The sequence below is a fragment of the Setaria viridis genome, chromosome 1 (genome assembly GCF_005286985.2).
Source record: "Setaria viridis chromosome 1, Setaria_viridis_v4.0, whole genome shotgun sequence".
In the NCBI taxonomy this organism is placed as follows: Eukaryota; Viridiplantae; Streptophyta; class Magnoliopsida; order Poales; family Poaceae; genus Setaria; species Setaria viridis.
In genome coordinates this window covers 8,110,673-8,130,817 of record NC_048263.2, presented here as the reverse complement: position 1 = coordinate 8,130,817, position 20,145 = coordinate 8,110,673, and the positions used below count along the sequence as shown (strand labels likewise).

The following is a 20,145-nucleotide window of genomic DNA, read 5'->3' as shown; positions in this document are numbered from 1 at the left end:
CACTTATCTAATGAGTTTTGTAAATAGTTTACGTTTAATATTTCTAATTAGTATCTAAATATTTGATGTGACACGTTTAAAAAGAACCAAGGAACCTAACGCCCTAAATATTCCATGTAATTTAATGTAACCTGGATGAGCCCGATGACCAAACACCCTGTAGTACGGGATTCCACGCGGGGAACGACAAGACCTGACCCGGCGGCCGCCTCTGCCCGCTGCTGCTAGCACTAGCAGCCTAGCAGGCATCTCTGCCTGCTGTGCTGCCCTGAGCCCCTGACAAGTGAAGTGACAATCTATTGACCGTTGACCAGTCAAAGCTACCCGTTTCCTTCCTCCCTCCCTCCCCCGGAGCCCTGTTCCACCGCTGCGTCTGCTTGCAGCGGTGCCTCCATTTTTATCCTTTTTACCAGCCGGGCCGAGCGCCCGCGTGACGTACTGACGTCAGCCAGTTCTTCACCTGCTTGGCTTGTTGCCTCGCTGTTCCTCCACCCTGCCTGCCTTTGACCGCCTGCCCTCCCCCGCCCGTCGCCGCGCCCCATCGAGTCCTTGGCTTCGCTTTGCTGCTGCGTATGCCATTGACCCACGCCCACCTGCCGGCTGCCGCCACCGCCACCGCCGTCGCCATCGCACGCGCGCCGCTACCCTTCCCTTTCCCTTTCCCTAGTTGGCTGGTTGGTTTAGTAGCTAGCGCCTAGCGGCACCCCACCCACCACTCCCCCACGCTTATCTGGTTACCACCACGCGCGGGCAGATCCACCCTCTCCTCTCCTTCCACCCGCTTTCGCTGGCGCGGTGCCTTGGCGGTCTCCCGGCTGCGGCGGAGGAGGACAAAGAACGGGAGGCGGCCAGCAGCTAGCACAAGCTGTCACAGCAGGGGCGCAGGGCTGACCTCCGGGAGCCGGGTGGGGATGAGGGGGGAGGCCAACGGAGGGGAGGACCGCCGGCCGCGGGGCGAGGACCAGGAGCACGAGGACGACGACGAGGAGGAGCGGCGCGGGGGCGAGGGAGCGCCGCCTCAGAGGCACGTGCAGGCGCAGAGGCCCGCCGCGCGGCCTTCCACCGACCCGCAGCACCAGCAGCAGCCGCCGCCGCCGCCGGGGGTGATGAGGAACGTCGGCTACGTCGGCAAGCACCGCCTCTCCGCCGCCATCAGCCGCCTCGACCAGGAGCTCCAGTCCCTCCAGGTCTGCTGCGCTATTCTCTTCGCTGAATCAACCAACCACCGCCGCGCTTGTCCGTAGAGTCAACGGACAACTGCCCCGACCTGCTGCCGGAGCGAGCTTGGCCAGCGAGCGTGCAATCCAGATCTTGCCTGCCGCATGCAAGCTGCCCGATTTCTCGCATCCAATTTGCAGCCCGAATTGCGCCCTGCGCATCTTGGAGTATTGCTGTAGGGCTAGTCAGTTATGCTTGCAGCCTCCATATACACAAGGGGGAATTTAATTTGTTTCTTCCATCTTTGGGCTGTTGAGGTCCTCTGCACTATCTCTAGCTGCCTAGTGCTCCAGTAGAAATGGAGAACCCAGGCACTTTATTACCTATAATAGCAAGCCAAATTACAGCAGGGTTGTGATGTTTGTGTGTTAGCCATTTATAGCTTCATTTGCATGTACCTGTGACACACAATCTTGAGCTGTGAGCAAAACAGGGTCCTGCTCCTGCAGGATAAGCTGGAATGATTTAAAAAAATGTTCCTATTGATCCTCACTGCACTAGGGTACCTCTAACGGAAAGGAAACATTTAAAGAACTAGTGGTTCTGATTTCCCATTCTGTTCTTTGATCTACATATCTATGCATTGGTGGACTGAATCTTTTCAGCATCTGGTACTGTTCCAGTAATAGTCTTGAGTTTCTTTGCAAAAGATGAGCAGAATACTAATCTCAAAATTTTGACATTTCTATTTAATGAACTGAGGATGTATTTCGAAGGAATGTCAATGATCGATGCTTGGTAGTCAATTCTTGCATTACTTGTTCAATAAGGATTTTAGAGGATATGAACAAACTATTCTCCTTTCCCCAACAAGCGGTCACTTATGTGAAACAAGGAAAGTAAAAGAAAGGATTGTGTTTTGTTAGCTTTCGTGTTCGCATCTTTGCACCGTACTTGTTTGTTATTAACCTTACCTTTTCTGTTCCAAACAATAAGCTGTGACTAACTTTTGTATCAACTGGTTATGCTTCCTGTTGGTACAAGTGTATAGCTTTTCTTTTCTTTTTTGCGGGATACAAGTGTATAGCTAGAGCTGTGAAATTCAGATCCCACAGCACTGACCGGTGTTGTTGGTACATGGATTTCTAAGCGAAAATTACATTGGGCATATTTATGACTGGTACAGATGAGAGTACACGGAGTCAGTAATTTGACCTTGTTCATGTTGCCCTTTCATTCTCTTACATGACCAAAAACCTTTATCCATATTTTAAAAAGGATTCAAGATCCCATAAGTTGCTCTTTTTATTTTGTTTATGTCCAAGGCCCTCTGGTTACTGCCAGGTGCATTTAGGAGGTTAGGCTAAAACCTGCACCCTTCAGAATTTAGAAGAAACTAAAACTGGTAACTGGTACACATATGCTACAGAGCGTGCCCATGTAATGATTTCTTTGTATGACTGCTCTGAAACAGCCACTTGTTTGGGAGACAAAGTTCTACCCTTTTTTTTTTTCTTTTTATGAATCTACTAGGCAATGTTCTGATGTGCCTTTATATAGCATGGTCTACTCTGACAACACTCAGCGTGTATTCATGCAGGAGGAACTGAATGAGCTTGAAACCATGGAACCTGCATCCACTGCATGCCAGGAGTAAGTAAATTTGAGTTTGAAATTTGTGTTCCATCACATTATGGTGGGCTTCTTCGGATTGTTGACTCGTACCGTCCTTATGAATGAACCAGTGTGATCACAAGTACAGAAGGGAAACCAGACCCGCTTCTTCCTATGTAAGTGCTGATCGTCCGCTACTCTTTTTCTTTCAACTACCTAACCATGCAAAATCCTTGTGCGTAATAAGCACGTGTGTAACTATGATCCCGGCATCTTTACAGCACCAGTGGTCCGGAGAACTCTTCTTGGGACAGATGGTTTCAGCGGGTTCGCAGCTCCCGCAGCAACAAATGGTGGGCATCAAGAGGCTCTGACTTCTCTTAGCTTCTGCAAAGCTGAAAGCATCCTCATCAGTTGTGTGCAGATTAAGATTACACCAGTTGAAATGTATCATCCGTTGAGTGTCTTGGGTAAACAGAATTACGATGCGACGATCCATTGCGGCGTGGCTCTCAGAGCACCTGATATTTTTTGGAGAAAATTATTGTGTATGTAGTAATCCCTAACTAGACTGAACATCGATGTGTCCACATCAGACCTGATTCTTGAGAGTCTGAAGATTCCCACAGGTTCTGACTCGCTCTGTTCTTTTTTTCTTTTTGCAAACTTGAAGACCCACAATGTCATAGAAAGTTATCAGAAAGAGCACCAGATTTAACATTGTGTTGTGCTTAGAGGCGGGAATGGATTGCAATCTAAATCCAAATAAAGATGTCCAAATGAACTAGGCAAAATATCCACATACAATCCAAAACCAATACACGGTTCATAATATCAAATCTAAGTGTTTTAAATCAAAGGATGGTCCAATAATCGTAGAAGTTCCGTGCTTAAAATTTTAGCTCTGCATTCACGAGTCATGACATAATATTTTCATAAAAATAACAAAAAATTGTCTTACATGATTTAGCTATCACCCTCATATGTTACCTATTGAGCGCCCCACATTCCCCATCCCCACAAAAAAAAAACTTGAACTTCAGCCCCAAGCCATTTGTTGCAGATGCCCTCCTCTAGTCAACTCCTTTGAGAAAACCACATCATTGCGCACAAGCATGACATATTTCAACAATTTTTCATTAGTTTAGAGTCACCATTGTATTCTTTACAAAAATTAGATACTTCTTGAAGTATAAACTTACCTTTTGGGATTCCACCAAAAGAATATCTGGTAAGAGCTTAAATGTAGTTTCAACAAAAAAAGATGCAACATGATGAATAAGTGGGCTAGCTTGTCTTGGTGTGGCTCTAATTCAGCGAGAACAGGTAGAATCATCTAATTATTTGTGCACTAAGGCCAGCCTTGGTGCATAATTTCATCGCATTGCTATCAAAATTGCCATGTCAGCTTTTCAATGAAATGAAACTGTCACTCTCAGTGCATAGTTTCATTGCACAGTTTTATAAATAGCCTGCATCATTTAATTCTTACATTGTGTTATGATCAAATGTGTCATGCCATGAAACCATAACATGCTCACTGAAAGTTTCATTGGGTTTCATGAACTTAGTAACTGTGCCAAGTGGGTTTTATGGGGATGAAACTCTCTTCTACTCTCTCCTCATAATAAACCTGCCAAATCAACAGTCTTGCTGATGTGGTATGAGATTTAATGCCCATGAAACCCCATGACACTTCCATTAAGACTGGCCTAAGGTGTTTTTACAACAAAATTAAGTATTGGTGGGCATTTTCAACAAGACAGCTTGTGTGGAGAATGAAAACTCCAAGTGAGATATGTGGTGGTGTTGTAATTTTCCATTAAATTTGTAACCTTATGTTCACAGTATAAAACTTCCGCAAAACTGTTTGAAAGACGTTGTAGATGATTTAGCTAGCGTAGAGGCGCGAGTAAAATTCGTGTTTAAAGTTTGGTATTTAAATATTTAACTTTGTGTTCACACTAAAAAAATTTCATGAAGTTAATTAAAAATTGTTGGAGATAATTTTGTCTAGCACCTGCTCTATGTATGCACATTGGTTATTTACCCGCTCTTTCACTCTATTATGGACTCCCTTATATTCTACCGTCGAGAAAGTTGAAGTTATTACTCTGTTATGTGTTTTTTCCAAATAATGACAAGTACATTTGTACATGCCATCAATCTGATGAGGGAGGGAGAGGGGAGGAGGAAAAGGAAATCGTTTCCCCCAAGCAACCTCTGCACTGCAACTATCGCGATACTATCCTGGAAGTAATAGAATTCGTGCGGTCATGCTTCTGCTCTCGTATCGTATGTCCTTGGACGCTACACACTCTTAGCTGCATGCTACTTGTAAACTCAGTGAGCTACTAAGCTCTCATGCACCAGACATGATAACAAGAGATGAAACCGAGTCCGGAAGTACAAGGCACAGTTCCTGTACACCATTAGTCTATCCCTTACTTCAGTGGAGCTTACATTTAACATTTTTACAAGGCTTCCATCACAAGTGCTGGATGAAGCTAGGTGGAAGAGATTGCAATGTGCAAGATCCCTAACAAGTGGCCTAGTTGGCCAATCCTACATTCCTACTGGTACCTATAATGCTTACTTCACGTATCCAAATTCTTGGAATAAGTTAGAAGGAGGAACGCTGCTGCCCTTGGCTTTGGCCGGCGCCCACTTCGGCAGAACCCTGCCAGAAGCCACGGGCTTCTGAATGCTGCACAGCTCGTCGTCCAACACCTCAACTCCATCCAGATCAGCGTCCATACAGCGGGCGCCGTGGACCATGCTCGTGGCGTCAGATACCCCCTGCTTGGTGCTCCGCGTCTTCGCCGCGCGCTTCTTGGACTGAGCCGTGCGCTCTTCGAAGTCATCGTCGGCGATGCTTCCAGCGTAGCTGGCAGTGAAGCCTCTTCGCTTCTTGGCCTCGGTGTGCTCGTTGCTGCCGCTGCCGCTGCTGTTTCTCCTTGGATTTGGGTGTTTGCTGAGGAAGTCCTCGATGGTTGCCAGCACACGGTCCCCGTACTTCTTGACCTTTGCCCTGAATGGAAGCATGTAGACATTGATGTAGTTCTTGCTCTACTTCTGACGAGTCCGTAAACATTGCTTTTGAAACATAGCAGTGTGAACATTAGAAAATGGCAGAGTAATGCATTACTTGCCGATGCCGTTTATCTCCAAGAGCTCTTCTTTTGTCCTTGGTACTCGGATGCTCATTTCCTTCAGCGAGTCCTTCCTAAAGATGGGAAGATAACCATGTCAGAAGTCAGTAACTGCTGACATATATGAAGCTGTAACAAACAACTTACTTGAATATGTGGTACGCATGGTATCCTTCATTACACTCATCCATTATCTGTTCCCTAAGGCTAAGTAAAGCATCGAAGAGCATCGATGAAAGGTTCTGTGAAGAATGAAAATAGATATCAGAACAGAGACAACATATAAAAACCCAACACCACACATCTGCATCGTTCTGGGCGTTGATGTCTTTACCTCATCAACTTCACTTTGTTGCTGAACGGTCTTATTGATTTGTGGAAATAATGATGCATCAAGTTTCCCCATCTTGGAGGCCTTATCAGGAGCAGGGAACCTGCAAAATAACATTTGTAGGATACAGGATAAATTTATGCAGCAAAGAATGTGCATAACTAAAATCAAACTCAAATGTATCAGGGTTTCGTGGGGTACGAACAACGCACTACAGTATGGCAAATCCTGATTTATAATGTTAAATTGCTAATGTTCCCAAATCATGATTCAAGTCAACCAAGTCTCATTTGGCATATTGTATATTAGTTCTGCAGCATCAAGATCAATGGTGAGAAAGTGTAAGTATTTTGGAAACCAAATGTGTGTATAACCCATTGTGCAAAGTCAACACAACAAATGGAGCGAGAAAAAATGAAAACAGTGTCCTGAGCAGGACAACCCTACTAACCCAGATAGGCTGCTACGGACTCCTAGCAATTTATAAACAGTAACAAGTCAGGTCGCAGAACTATAAAGCACTGATTGAGGGCCAATGTAACAACCAGTAACAAAACAATTGCTAGCTGGTCTCAAACAACTTAAACCAATCATGATTTCTTCTTCCAGTAGTGAAATGCCCCTACCAGTTTTAAGCAGTATCTCTAAAATATTGCTACAAAGTCAACTTTCATCACACTATGCAAGACATTCAGTGTTTAACAGTTGACCTTAAATAGATTTCAGATGTGAAGGTAGCTTGCTGTGACAATTCCAAACCACCCTTTTACATAAATGCATATTAATATACATATATAATCAGAAAGGCATGCCCTACTTTTCATTAAAAAGAAGGTAGCATATGAGAAAGAGATGTATGCCTAAATAAAGGAAGAAAAGGACTAATAGGAGATCATTCTCAGAAAGAAAGATGTGTCTATCAACTTGAAGAGAGAAAAACAAGTTCAGAATATGTGATAACTTCTATAATATTGAATAAAGTTTGAGAGTTGTAAAAGGCAGAAAACTAACTTCAGGACAATGCTGTGTTTGCCAGAGCGAAGCTCATTAGCTTTTGAATGATTAGCCTGCTTAGTCAAGATCAGGAAAATGTATGTGTTAGACCCAAGTCTACCACTTAGATTGCAAAAGAAAATAAATAGTAGCAATTGTCTAAAAATAAACCAAAGAATGTCAAGTATTTTTCACCTTTAGTACAGATGATATTGATCCGTATATGTTGTCACTCTTTTTCACATCCTCAATAAGTATTCCCTCAGTTACTAAATGTCGCATTATCCTTGCTGCATCACCTTTAGCTAGATGCTTCCCAGCTCCATGAAGAGGTAAAGCATCATGACGCTGCTTCTTGACCTATAGGCAGTGATATTTTTTAAAATTTGAGTTGTGTTTAACAGTGTGGCAGTGACAGCTGCCCCTGGTGGCAAGACTGCACTAAAAACATCAGAACATAATATCTTGAGTAGTTATCTGAACACATACATTTTGGCTCACAGACCCTCTGTAAACTTCAAGAATGTGAGAAGATGAATGTGACTGCCCTGTCATTGTGACCAGCTCAACCTAAAGAAGCAACAAAAGAAGACTGTAAAAGTTCACAGAGAGGTGTGTGCGTGTGTTTGGAAGGAGGTGACACATCCATCCACTTACCATCTGCCTAGCAATATTGGTGACATCTTTCTCGACCCATGTCAACTCTTTCAAGCAGTTATCACAGGTTTTTGCACAACATGAAGGATCAAACATCTCCCCAAAATGGATCAGTTGAAGTAGGCGTCTGCAATCCACATCGTTTTCACAGTAACTGACCTGTAGAAAGATGGCATATTTATTATGGAAACTCCATAGCAACTAATAATAGCGTGCGTATAGAATTTTAAATACCATGTGCAGGAGATTCTCCTTGTGTGTCTTAAGTGCTTGCTCATTTGAATTTGAATAGCTTCCACGTGGTGGTGCTGTTTGCTCGGCAACTCCTTGTGTAAGCATGTGTCTGACCCGAATCTAAATATTTGCAATAAGTTACATGTTTGTGAATTGTGATACGGTACAAAAATAGTGTGAAAGATGCAAACAAGTAAACTTACATAGTCAGAATACTGGTAATACAACAAACAAGAGGAAGGTAGCCCATCTCTCCCAGCACGTCCACACTCCTAAGAGAATGCTCAACCATCAAACGGCTTCAACTTTAGAGTTCCATTGTGCTTATGTTGTGAAACTTAGGTTATGAGATATACCTGATGATATCCTTCAATTGACTTGGGCAGCGAATGATGAATAACAAAGCGAACATCAGGTTTATTGATACCTACAGTTTATACCATTAGCATGGGACACCCAACAATAGATGTTATACATACAGAAGTTTGAAATATCAAGTTACCCATGCCAAATGCAACTGTAGCACAGATTATGTTGATCTTATCCTTACTCCATTGCTTCTGTACACGTGTTCTATCCACAGGATCCATGCTACCATGGTAGTGTGATACACTGTGTCCACATTCCTGGCAAAGGGAAGGTGGGAACATTTAGAAATTCTACCCTGAAAGGTGAATTATCTACATAACACATTTAAATTCAAGAGATTAGTACAAGAGTAGGCCAAGTTCCATTAGTTGATTAAAATTAATACACCATTTAAAATGTGCCAAGCCAACCATCAATCGATGCTGGACAAATGGTTACATCAACTTAACCTTGTGAAAGAGCATCAAGTACAGAATGGATGCCTTTGTAGAGAAGTAATCAAACTGGTAGCAAATCTGAGATGTGCATCCTGAACCGGGCACTAATGAAACCCACTATATACCCAACTGACTTGCTCATCATTTGGTACATTTTCTTCCTTTGGCAGCACCAAGGGGGGAAGTATCAAAAGCCAACTCAATGAACAATGGCCACATTGTGTCCTTGTCCAGTTGTGTGTGTGTTGGGTGGGTGGGGGGGCTATTGAGTTGCATGCACCAACCAGTTCAACCCAAAAGCTTAAGCTGATGAGGAGAGGTAGACAATTCACTTATACTCCAACACTCCCCCTCACGTGCATGCTCCCTCAGGCCGCATACGTGGAGATTGGAGTGGGCTACAATTATTTTATTTAATCGCGCCCGCCAGGATTCGAACTCGAGACCTCTGGCCCTGATACCATATTGAGTTGCATGCACCAACCAGTTCAACCCAAAAGCTTAAGCTGATGAGGAGAGGTGGACAATTCACTCATACTCCAACAGGAGCAAACCATCAACTGACAGACAAAAAAACAAACATGTGTAGCCTTGAATAGTTCTATTGAAAATGTCAGAATATGCATAGACAGATGACTGCTACTCCAGGGAGCAATATTGAGGAATTAAATATTCATAAGAAATAGGAGACTTGAACAGTTTAAAGTTTAGAGAAATAACCCTTAGTTTTTCTGCCACTTTTTCACAATCCATTCTTGAAAGGCAGTATATGATGCCACATTCTTTAAAATGATTTGTGCGGATAAAGTTATCAATGTCCTCAAGGCATTTCTTTGTCTTGGGCCTTAAGAGGTACCTGCAAAGGCCAACTTAAAAATAAGATTATCTGCTACAACAGAACTTGCAACAATACCTTACAGGCACTTACCTTAGATTTGGACGATTAAAACTTTGTCTGAAAACAATGCAGTTTGCAAGGCCTAAAGCTTGCACGACATCTTCCTTAACCCTAGCAGTTGCTGTTGCAGTCAAGGCCAGGACTGGTGTCTTGGGGAAATTTTGTTTTAGAACACCTAAGTTCTGATAGATAGTAAAAGCTATATCAAGAAGTCGTTTTTTTATTTTAGCATAAACATCACTCATCAGATTAAAATACCTTGTAATCAGGTCGGAAGTCATGACCCCATTGGCTTACACAATGAGCTTCATCAATAACAATTCTAGAAAGATGCCCTTGTGAATATAAATTATCCAATAGTCCCGTCAGTGAATTACTCCTGTGCCCAAAACAATGCTAACTGGTTATATTGAATACTTTACAGAAGTGGTTCGTATAGAAAAATGCCTTTATGAATTTACATTTTCCTACAGTCACAACTGCGCATTGCTACTGTACCTGGTAAAATTGCCAGCAAGTTTTTCTAAAACATTTAAAGAACACGTGTAAATGATACTTCTACAAAAGGAATGTGTAACTGACAGGTGTAGAAAGAAGATATATCCATGGGACTAATGCAGCATGTCAGTAAAAACAGAACTGCCACAACTAGTTTTGACCTGGAAAACATGAACTGGTGGATGACTTCAGCACTTGGAAACAAGAGATTGTATGAATCTCATGTTCATGAGTACATTGTATAGCAAAAGGATAACCTTAGAATGGTGATCGAGATGATGTATCTTAATTCAAATATTACTGGCTGCTTCATATGTTTAACTAAAAATGTGCACCATTCCACTTACTTAGCTATTTTCTCTGGAGTGACGTACAACAACTTGTAGTGGCATGACATTAAGCCTCTTAAGATCTCTTGCTGTTCAGGCCATTCCATGCTGGCACTCAGATAAGTTGCAGGAATATTTGCCTGCTCCAGGCAAAAGGTGACGATCAGAAAAGGCATCAAGGAATATTTATAAGGAGATGAAATGGTTGATTACCTGTGACAAGTGCATGATCTGGTCTTGGATGAGTGAGACAAGAGGGCAAACTACTAACGTTAAGCCCTCACTAATAAGTGCTGGAAGCTGCATATCAATAGATGAGCATCAGTGCTGGTAGAAGAAATACAATTAGGTGATTATCAAAGGAACAAATGTAACTGATAAATGGATTAAGCAGTCAATTTAGAATAAACTGTCAGGTCTGCAGTAACATCTATCGCTTAACGTCTCCCACTGGATAAAAATCTTCACAAGATTATCTTTTTTTTGTGCATTAACTAATAAAACCTGAAGTTCCATGTGATCTCTAGTACTGTATATATGCTATTTAATTGAAAGGAGGAAAGAGTGCCAACTTAACAAAATCAACGGTCAGAAGACACAGTGCAGGGGTAAACATCGCCGGGAGGATAGCAGGATGGCATTGGCTGCTAGGGAGGGATTACACTATAGATTGGAAAGGCCTATATTAATTCTTCTTCATTGCTTGATTCCAAGCGATGACAGCCGTGGACTCCATATAGAGCCAGGCTAACAAGAGATGCTAATAACCTTATCTCTTATCTCTAATCCTAATCATGCCTCTAAATAACTAATCCTATCACCTGCTATATGTGAGGAGGGATGGTCCCCGGCTGTTAGACCCATAAAATGGACAAGCAGTGAATGTTCAAACATTTAACAAGAACAGGAACTGATTTTTAAAAATCGGTTTCTAGTTATTACCTGATATGTCAAACTTTTCCCACCACCAGTTGGCATCAAAACAAAAACATCATTCCCACTCATTGTGGCATTGATTACTTCTCGCTGGTTTGGACGGAAAGAACGGTTTCCAAACTTATTTCTGTTCTTGGCCTGAGTATGCATTAAAATTTTAAATCATTTTCATAAATCAGTGATGACGAAAATAATTAACAGATGATTTTGAAGAGAAAAAACCTCAAGTTCCTTAGTCCATGGGAAATTAGTACTACTCCATCTTTTATCAGCAGAACCTTCAGTGTAGTTGGTATCGATAACCTTCGGGGTATATTCTCTCCATACAGAATGTAATGGCATGCTTAGATTATCTGAACAGGAATATGGAGCGGGAGAATAGCATAAATCACTATTCCCAGGCCCATTTCTGATGTAAACCTGAGACTGGAACCTACTGCTATCCATCATAAAAGTGCTTCCGGGGGTCATAGGTGGGAGATGCCCCTGTATAGCTGCTGTGGATGCCATAGAGTGTGATCTCTGTCTCTCTTCATCCTGGGAAGACCTTGCCATATACTCCTCGAGTAGCTGAATCTGCTTCTTAAGATGCAATCTGCAATGTATAACAGTAGCACATATCAGTATTACTGTGGCAAAGCAGAGGGGCATCCTTAAAAGTGCTGACATGTAGGACAAAGGATCAAACCGTTTTTTACGAAGCTCTTCGGAACGTTGAAGGTTGAGTTTACCATCATCATCAAGAAGCTCATCGGCTACTGCAATCATCTCATTCTTCATCTCCTGCAAGTGATCCATTGCCTTTGGGCAAAAAGCTAACTGCAAAAGGTAGTAATTAATGAGATAACATGCTGAAATAGCTCCTATGTACAGAATAATGATGGAGACTTAATAAGTACTTGGCCTACCTTGCACTGATGGTTACATAATTCAGAGAGTTCTTGTGGTAAATTGGTCTCATCGATGCCATTGAAATTACACTTGTTTCCTGGTGGAGTTGACGTGTTTTGGGATGCGGATCCTCTGGGTGTATTCATTGCTTGATAATGTTCCATAACTATTCGGTCCACATCAATACTCTGAAAACAAATTTGACAGTTGAGGAAAATCATAGACACCTTAAAAAATCATCCAAATTTGGCCTTGTGACCTGGTATATCAATATCATTATGGAAACATTTGCTGCACTTAATTAAATATTAAGTTCATGAGACGAAAGGACCAACCGCCAGAATATCATCATCATCCATGGCATCTAATTTATCATCAGTGCACATGCTATCAGCAACTGGAGCAGCCTGGTGTAGTCCAGCATCGGTTCTTACATAATTGTACTGATTTCTTGCTCTCATTATATCTGTCTGCACCACATGGTTGCTCTGGTAAGTCCTTGTAGAGGAGTCAATGCCAGTAGGCTGATGGATGCTATTGTTCTCCACAGAACCACTTTCACAGGGTCGGTGCGTGCTTTCCTGAGAGAGAATCCTATTTCCTGGCACAGTTTCCATCTTGTTAATGTTATATGAGCCTTCTCCATAAATGCGAGCATGACCCTTATCGCAGTCTTTCACTTTTGCAGATAAACCAGGTCTTAAATAGCTCCTGCAGGCAACCTGAGTGTTGCATAGAGAACGCCAGGCCTGTGAAAAAAAAATTGCAGAAGTAAACAAAGTGTGTTGAGCAATGCATATACTTCCAATTAGGTTGGATGATCTTTGGATAAAAAGGTAATGACTGTAAGTAAAGAGAACGAGAAGGTAGAGGTTGAATTTTTCAGTACAGGTTATTATATAACATGTACATTATTAATGAACAGATTTCAAGTTTATTCCACCAATCATGTTCTGTTCTTAGGAGTTCACGCAACCCAACCATCAATAACTTTTATTATAATGAAGCAATATCAGCACATATGTGGCTTTAAAGACGTAAGACTCCTGATGTAAAGTTACCTAAATTCAAACCTAGAGGTTGCAATGGTAAGTGACCATGTGACTGTATGCTAGTTTAAGCATCACCAAATATTAATAACATCAAATATTCATAACATGTCAGCCAGCATTAGTCATACCTTCTCAATCCACGGAACTTGAAGACGCTCTGTGCCTTGAATTTTACAAGCAGAGGACCTGAAAAGTAGAAACAATAGTTTCTTGTTGATTTGGCAAAGGATGTAACCTATTTGCATTGCATAGATTAGAGCATACCTTAGAGAAAGCATCCCCTCGCGGTTTGCTTCTGGGTTAGGCCTTTGAGTTGGCAAAGAGAACAGAAAGCTTGAACTCAGAAAGTCATCTTTGCTAGAGGAGCCTTCAATAGCATTTGCATGATGCTGCCAGTTGACCCTTGGTGGATTGTTATTGGCTTGCATCGGCGCTCATAAGAGCAGAGGACCTGATTCATAATTCCAACAGAGATGGCCACATATTAAGTGCTAAACATAAGATAAGCTCACCATAAGAGCAGATTGGTGTGCTGTGTGATCCAGTTGATCGCAGCACACCAAGAGTGTGCGTGAATTCAGCAGTGAAAGGCACTGTTCCGGTTAATTGACGTTTGTAAAATGCCCAAATGAGTCAAAGCAGGATCAGCACTGACAGCGTGAGAAGCCCAACAACACACATTTTAGCACGACGGCACAATGGCTCCCCGGCGCTACATGATTGATAGTCACAAACAGGCACAGATACCTCCCCCCAACAAGCCAGAGTTTCGCGCTAGGAACTAGCTGATGATCATAATCCGAAACAGCGAGGGCCTCGCCTCAGGCAGCTCAGCGAGGCCGCCTGAGGCGGCATTCCGCCGAACACCCTGTCCTCAGAACACCCCCCCCCCCCCCCCCCCTCCACACACACACACCCCCACACCCGCGCCGCCCGACGCAGCCCCTCCTCGTGGTTTCCCCAAACCTCCCACCAGCGCGCAAGCCCCCCAACCAGACTGGACCAAAAAAATTCCGCGAAAAAACAAAATCACGTACGCGGAGGCGCGAGCGTCACCGGATTGAAGCCTCTCTGAAACCGCCTGCGCCCGCAGCGGCTGCCGGCGGGAGCGGAGGCGGAGGAGGCGGGGGAGGGAGGAGGCGCGAGAGATCCCGCGAGCGAGACCTAGCACAGGAGCGTTGGGGAGGGAATCTGTCGTGCGAACGGGGTGATGTGGTGGGTTTTTTCCGCGGAAATGGTTGCGGCGGAGAGGGAGGCAGGGCAGGGGCGCGGGATACGGCACGCGCATCAAAATTGAAAACCTCCCCTGTGGAGGGAAACAGATCGGGCCGCCGCCGGTTAATCCAAATCACCCCGGTTAGCGCTGCCTGCCGTCCGATGGACGCGGAGATTCGCGGCGCGCCAGGGGGTCGCCAACGGATAGAAATGCGTGCGATTTTTTTTGACACGTGTGCTTCGTACTTTCGCCTGGTACGTGGGCCGTGTGGTCAGTGTGCGTAGCGTGCGGAAGGAGGATGTCGGGGATTTCCCGCCCGTGCACCGCGCAAGTTTGTGCGACTAGTTGGTTTCAGCTTACAAGGCAAATACATTGCTACACGTCAGCGATCTTATAGGTCGTCTCATGCAGTGACACGTAGGATTTTTGATGATGTGGAGGAGAGAGCGAGGAGAGAGAAAGAGGTCGTTGCTTCGCGAAACAACCACCTCATGAGCTAAATTGTAGGACTACGAGACAACTTAACAACCATTGTACGAGTTATTGTTGCCATACAACTCATAATATTTTGTTTTTCTTATGCACAAATTAAGGAATTATATACCATTATCAGACAACTTATAGGACAACCCATTGTACGAGTTGCCTATTGAATCGTCTCAAGATTACATGTCAATGCATGAGACCGCCTATTAGACGACACCAGTGTACTTGCCCTAAGTCGGCTAAAAAGATGAAATGGTTGATTTGTTATAAGAGGAAAATATTGTTTGGTGGCTGAGGGCAAGTACATTGCTACACGTTAGCGGTCTCATAGGTCGTCTCATGCAGTGCCACGTAGGATTTTTGATGATGTGGAGGAGAGAGAGCGAGGAGAGAGAAAGAAGTCATTGCTTCGCGAAACAACCACCTCATGAGCTAAATTGTAGGACTACGAGACAACTTAACAACCATTGTACGAGTTATTGTTGCCATGCAACTCATAATATTTTATTTTTCTTATGCACAAATTAAGGAATTATATATCACTACCAGATAACTTATAGGACAACCCATTTGTACAGGTTGCATGCTAAATCGTCTCAAGATTACGTGTCAATGCATGAGAACACCTATTAGACGACACCAATGTACTTGCCCTGATAAGCCAGCTGAATAAGGTGAAGCGAACAGACTCCTCGTGGACGGCACCAGGGAGCTACCAACGACCGATCCGTGATGATCTCCTTTTTTTCCAGAGCAGTGAGAATTTTCATCGACGGTAAGTGAAACCATTCTATTGTTCGTAGCAGCGCGGCTGACTGCAAACTACGCGAGCACTTCAGAAGACGAGTACACCCCACAATCAACGTGCAGTCAAACACCTTTGCAATAGGGTTAATCAAAGAAACGGGTAAATGAGAAATGAGAAATAAAAAGGACAATTAGTTGTCTTTATGTAGAAGCTGGCACCTGAAAAGAACCTTCTTTTTCAAGGACTAAAATTAGCTTTACGAAACATGGCTTTTTTTAAAAAAATTCAAACACAGTTTAAGCTTGTAAAACATGGCTTTTTAATTTTCCAAACACAGTTTAAAGCTTGTATATCACGTGCTTGGGCCGGACAGAAACAGTCAACACACACCAGGCCATACCATTTTTGGGCCGGGCCGAAACAAGAGCTGGGCTCCGTTTCTCCAGGCCTTTGGCGCCTCGGCCATTTTCTCCAAAAAGGCCAGAGCTTCGCTACACTCGCCGGCGTCAGAGCTTCAGCCTTCAGGCTACGGCGTCCATTTATTTGCGCCGCCGTCGTAGCGTCTCCGGCTTTGCGGCTGCCGAGGAGCAAGCACGACCCCGTCGCCCATCGCCGTGCGCCGGCCGCCAGATGCAAATGAGGGGCTATTTTGCAAAGGTAGGGGCTTTGTGCAAATAATCGGATCGCGATTAATAGTAGCAATCCAAACTGGGGAGTTTAATGTAAATATTCGGATCGAGGTTAATAATTGCGATCCAAAGAAGGGGGTTACGTGAAAAGAGTCAGGGGCTAAGTTGGAAAATTTTGGATCGCGATTATTAGTCTCGATCCGAAATAAGGGCTATATTGCGAAAGTTGTTGAAGGCAATCCACCCTCGCCGCGCCGCCGTGGGGGCGCGGGGGGCGCTCCGAGCACGCTCGCGCGGTGGCATGCCCTCGCCCCGCCGCCTCTCCGGATCGCGCCGCCGCCTCTGATGGATCGCCCATCGCCCCGCCTCCGCTAATGCCGATGCGACCTGTCCTGCTAATCCCGGTTCGGCGGTGCCAACAGCTACATCTCAAGCTCGCCTCTCTGGGCCCGGTCCTCCCATCATCCCATGTCTCTTTCCACCCCCTCCTCCACTTAGGAAGCAGAGCAGTGCATCCTCAACCATCAGCATGATTGCTCGGAAGTCGCGACCTCATTTCAGAATCTGAAGAGGTAACTGTTGCATGTTGGTTCAATTAACTCTCCTGTTAATTTTTGTTTCAACTGAATCTGATCAGGATCCAAGCCTTTACCATCCAATCTAAGAGGAACTGAGGAATCAGTTGGTGAAGTTTTTGCATGCAATTGTTTGAATTTATATCCTAGCAGTTGCTACAAAGTTTTGGTTTCTGCTGCCTGCTACATGATCGTACAGGCTGCACCAAAAGGTAGTGGTATTTTCCATGAGAGCATGAAAAAGAAGCACCGACTAGATGTACCTCAATTTTAAACATCTCAACATCATTAAGCTTTTGTCGGAAGAAAAAATTTCAGTTTGATATGTACTCGTGTCTATCTCCATTGACAAACATATTTTTTTCAATTAATACGGTTGGGCAAAAGCATGCCAGTGGGGTTGACCATAGGCTTATCACACCTTCCGAAGCAATGAGCTTCAGTTGCTGTGCAGAGCAGCAGCATCTGCACCGATCAAGGTTGACATGATTTTCTGCCTATGCCAGAATCAGCCCAAAGAAAGATACAGAAGCTGCATACTTTTAAATTGAACAGAGAAGCAGAACTGTGCTTATGCCAATCCTGGTAATTGGTTCTCCTCTCAGTTACATCGTATTCGTTTCATACTCGTTGCTGATTTGCATAACAGTCAGATTAAAATTATGACGTGGTGATACTTACTTTCATCCTTAATGGTTTCCTTTGAATTTCTATTCATGCTGGCATGAAGAGCTCATATATACTTTGCCCCCAAAATATCTTACCTTAATAAAGCGATAACGGAACCGAGACAGTTTCCATTACTAATAGAAGCACTCTCCCAAGTACTCCATCCGTCCCAAATTACTATTTGTTTTGATTTTTCTAGATACAAAATTTTTGATATGGATATGTCTAATACGTAGCAAAAGTTATATATCTAGAAAAGATAAAATAAATAGTAATTTGGGATGGAGGGAGTAGCATATACAGACCACTTTTTCCATTTTTGTTCTTTTTTTACAATGAATCAGCTGTCTGCCAGACGTTTCTTTACCTTCACACTATTGGTGACGTACTAGTGTTTCTGAGTTCCATGTAGTACTTCGGGAGCAGAAGCCTGTGAACTAAGGGGGTGTTTGGATCCTCGAGCTAAAGTTTAGTCCGTGTCACATCGGATATTCGGATGCTAATTAGGAGGACTAAACATGAGCTAATTACAAAACTAATTGCAGAACCCCTAAGCTAAATCGCGAGACGAATCCATTAAGCCTAATTAATCCATCATTAGCGAATGTTTACTGTAGCACCATATTGTCAAATCATGACCTAATTAGGCTTAATGGATTCGTCTCGCGATTTAGCCTAGGGGTTGTGAAATTGGTTTTGTAATTAGCCTATGTTTAATACTTCTAATTAGTGTCCAAATATTCGATGTGACAGTGGGCTAAAGTTTAGCCCGAGGATCCAAACACCCCCTAAGTTCTGCGAAATTATGCTAAGGGGATGTTTGGATCCCCGGGTTAAATTTTAGTCCCCGTCACATCGAATGTTTGGACACTAATTAGGAGTATTAAACATAGACTAATTACAAAACCAATTTCACAATCCCTAGGTTAAATCGCGAGACGAATCTATTAAGCCTAATTAGTCCATGATTTTTGACAATATGGTGCTACAGTAAACATTCGCTAATGATGGATTAATTAGGCTTAATAGATTCGTCTCGCTATTTAGTCTAGGGGTTCTGCAATTAGTTTTGTAATTAGCTCATGTTTAGTCCTTCTAATTAGCATCCGAATATCCGATGTGACACAGACTAAACTTTAACTTCAGGATCCAAACATCCTGAAGGTCAGGCATGGGTACCAGTGATTTAACAGTCGGTTGAAATATGAACTTCATTCAGTCTGCCATAATTCTTCTCTGTTTCCTTTCCAGGTGTCAAAGCAGAAGGACGATCTTGCTGCGGTCCACATCAGATCTCATAGCTAGTTCGTCACTCATCAATCGACAGTCGCGCAATGATATGTTCATGGATCTAGAGAGAGGCTAATACTGTGGAAAGCAATTCCTCCTCATGGATTGCTGACATGATCAAGAGCTGGATGATCCAATGTCCAGTAAAATATATAGAGCAATGCACACTCTGTTGGAGAAACTGGTTGGGCTGGCAACCAGACCAGAGCGGCCGAAGTTGAGGGATGGTGCCTGCTGATACCTAAACGTCGAGGTACCTGACAGAAGAAGCTCATATCATAAGTTGCTGTGAGGGGTAAGGAAAGACAGGAGTGGTTTCAGTTACGCTGGCTGATCTGAAGGGTTTCTGGAACCTGCAGGAGTGGTTTCAGTTCTATCTAATAGCTTAGCTGGAGATGTTCCCTTTGGCGCTTGTAATCTCTAAATTACTGGCAGATCTGTGCTAGCAAAACATGATGAACTGTATGCTGTAAAAACATTTGTCCTACTTCAATGCAACGGGCAGGGGCTGGTCCGTGATGAAACTCAAAAAAACAACTCATGGATTGAATTGCCAACATGGGAGAGTCTGAAACAAAAACTGGAAGTCCAGCTTGAAAAGCTATTGCTAACTTTCCGTTGGCCCTGTTGTTTCAGATGAACACTCTCTATCTTAACCTGTATTGTGCGTAGTTTTTCACTACGAAGACATGCTGGTTTGTTTTTAGGTACTTCAAAATGTAATGTTATTATACCACTATGGCACTATGTTTCGAATATCCTGTACAGCCTCCTCCTTTATTCATTGAAAAGCCTGAAAATTCACATCAACCAGGTGCATGCTTTCCCTTGGTGATAACTAGCCGCACCCTCTTGCCTCCTCGGCTGCTCGTGCCGGCAACCTTCGCCTACCAGCTAGCTCCCCACGCTCACCACTCCGCCTCTGACAGATCGCCGCCGCAGCTCCTCGCTCACGACTCATGATAGCCGGCTGCCTGCTCCGC

General features: G+C 43.6%; 2 protein-coding genes and 1 long non-coding RNA gene across 3 annotated transcripts; 2 read left to right on the top strand and 1 right to left on the bottom strand.

The window, feature by feature from the left end:
* The first annotated feature begins 445 nt into the window (after window positions 1–445).
* On the top strand, window positions 446–3,410 carry LOC117864544 (guanine nucleotide-binding protein subunit gamma 2). Its single transcript, XM_034748681.2, has 4 exons — window positions 446–1,187; window positions 2,759–2,811; window positions 2,904–2,948; window positions 3,054–3,410. The coding sequence occupies exons 1-4, from the start codon at window positions 912–914 to the stop codon at window positions 3,154–3,156; spliced, it is 477 nt and encodes a 158-aa protein (XP_034604572.1). The 5' UTR covers window positions 446–911; the 3' UTR covers window positions 3,157–3,410.
* Window positions 3,411–5,161: 1,751 nt separating this feature from the next.
* Window positions 5,162–14,845, bottom strand: LOC117858850 (ATP-dependent DNA helicase Q-like 4A). The gene is made up of 25 exons (XM_034741996.2): window positions 14,587–14,845; window positions 13,814–14,000; window positions 13,678–13,735; window positions 12,833–13,246; window positions 12,515–12,685; window positions 12,295–12,425; window positions 11,829–12,201; window positions 11,613–11,744; window positions 10,884–10,970; window positions 10,689–10,810; window positions 10,102–10,222; window positions 9,874–10,025; window positions 9,666–9,801; window positions 8,642–8,765; window positions 8,496–8,566; window positions 8,343–8,411; window positions 8,140–8,259; window positions 7,906–8,064; window positions 7,738–7,818; window positions 7,444–7,608; window positions 7,267–7,322; window positions 6,259–6,358; window positions 6,072–6,166; window positions 5,921–5,998; window positions 5,162–5,803 (listed from the first exon to the last, which is right to left on the bottom strand). The coding sequence occupies exons 2-25, from the start codon at window positions 13,975–13,977 to the stop codon at window positions 5,365–5,367; spliced, it is 3,618 nt and encodes a 1,205-aa protein (XP_034597887.1). The 5' UTR covers window positions 13,978–14,000; window positions 14,587–14,845; the 3' UTR covers window positions 5,162–5,364.
* Window positions 14,846–16,590: 1,745 nt separating this feature from the next.
* Window positions 16,591–19,814, top strand: LOC117836385 (uncharacterized). The gene is made up of 3 exons (XR_004636082.2): window positions 16,591–17,200; window positions 17,710–17,788; window positions 19,124–19,814. It is a non-coding gene; the product is annotated as an uncharacterized lncRNA (long non-coding RNA).
* The last annotated feature ends 331 nt before the right edge of the window (window positions 19,815–20,145 follow it).

What these genes read in the sequence shown, in the direction of transcription:
- LOC117864544 (XM_034748681.2), top strand. Translation starts at nt 912, where the DNA reads ATGAGGGGGGAGGCCAACGGAGGGGAGGACCGCCGGCCGCGGGGCGAG. An exon ending in GCATCCACTGCATGCCAGGA is followed by an intron (nt 2,812 to 2,903) that starts GTAAGTAAATTT and finishes TGAATGAACCAG; the next exon opens with TGTGATCACAAGTACAGAAG. An exon ending in CCAGACCCGCTTCTTCCTAT is followed by an intron (nt 2,949 to 3,053) that starts GTAAGTGCTGAT and finishes GCATCTTTACAG; the next exon opens with CACCAGTGGTCCGGAGAACT.
- LOC117858850 (XM_034741996.2), bottom strand. Translation starts at nt 13,977, where the DNA reads ATGCAAGCCAATAACAATCCACCAAGGGTCAACTGGCAGCATCATGCA. An exon ending in AAACACAGCATTGTCCTGAA is followed by an intron (nt 6,359 to 7,266) that starts GTTAGTTTTCTG and finishes GTTATTTTGCAG; the next exon opens with GTTCCCTGCTCCTGATAAGG. An exon ending in AACAAAGTGAAGTTGATGAG is followed by an intron (nt 6,167 to 6,258) that starts GTAAAGACATCA and finishes CATTCTTCACAG; the next exon opens with AACCTTTCATCGATGCTCTT.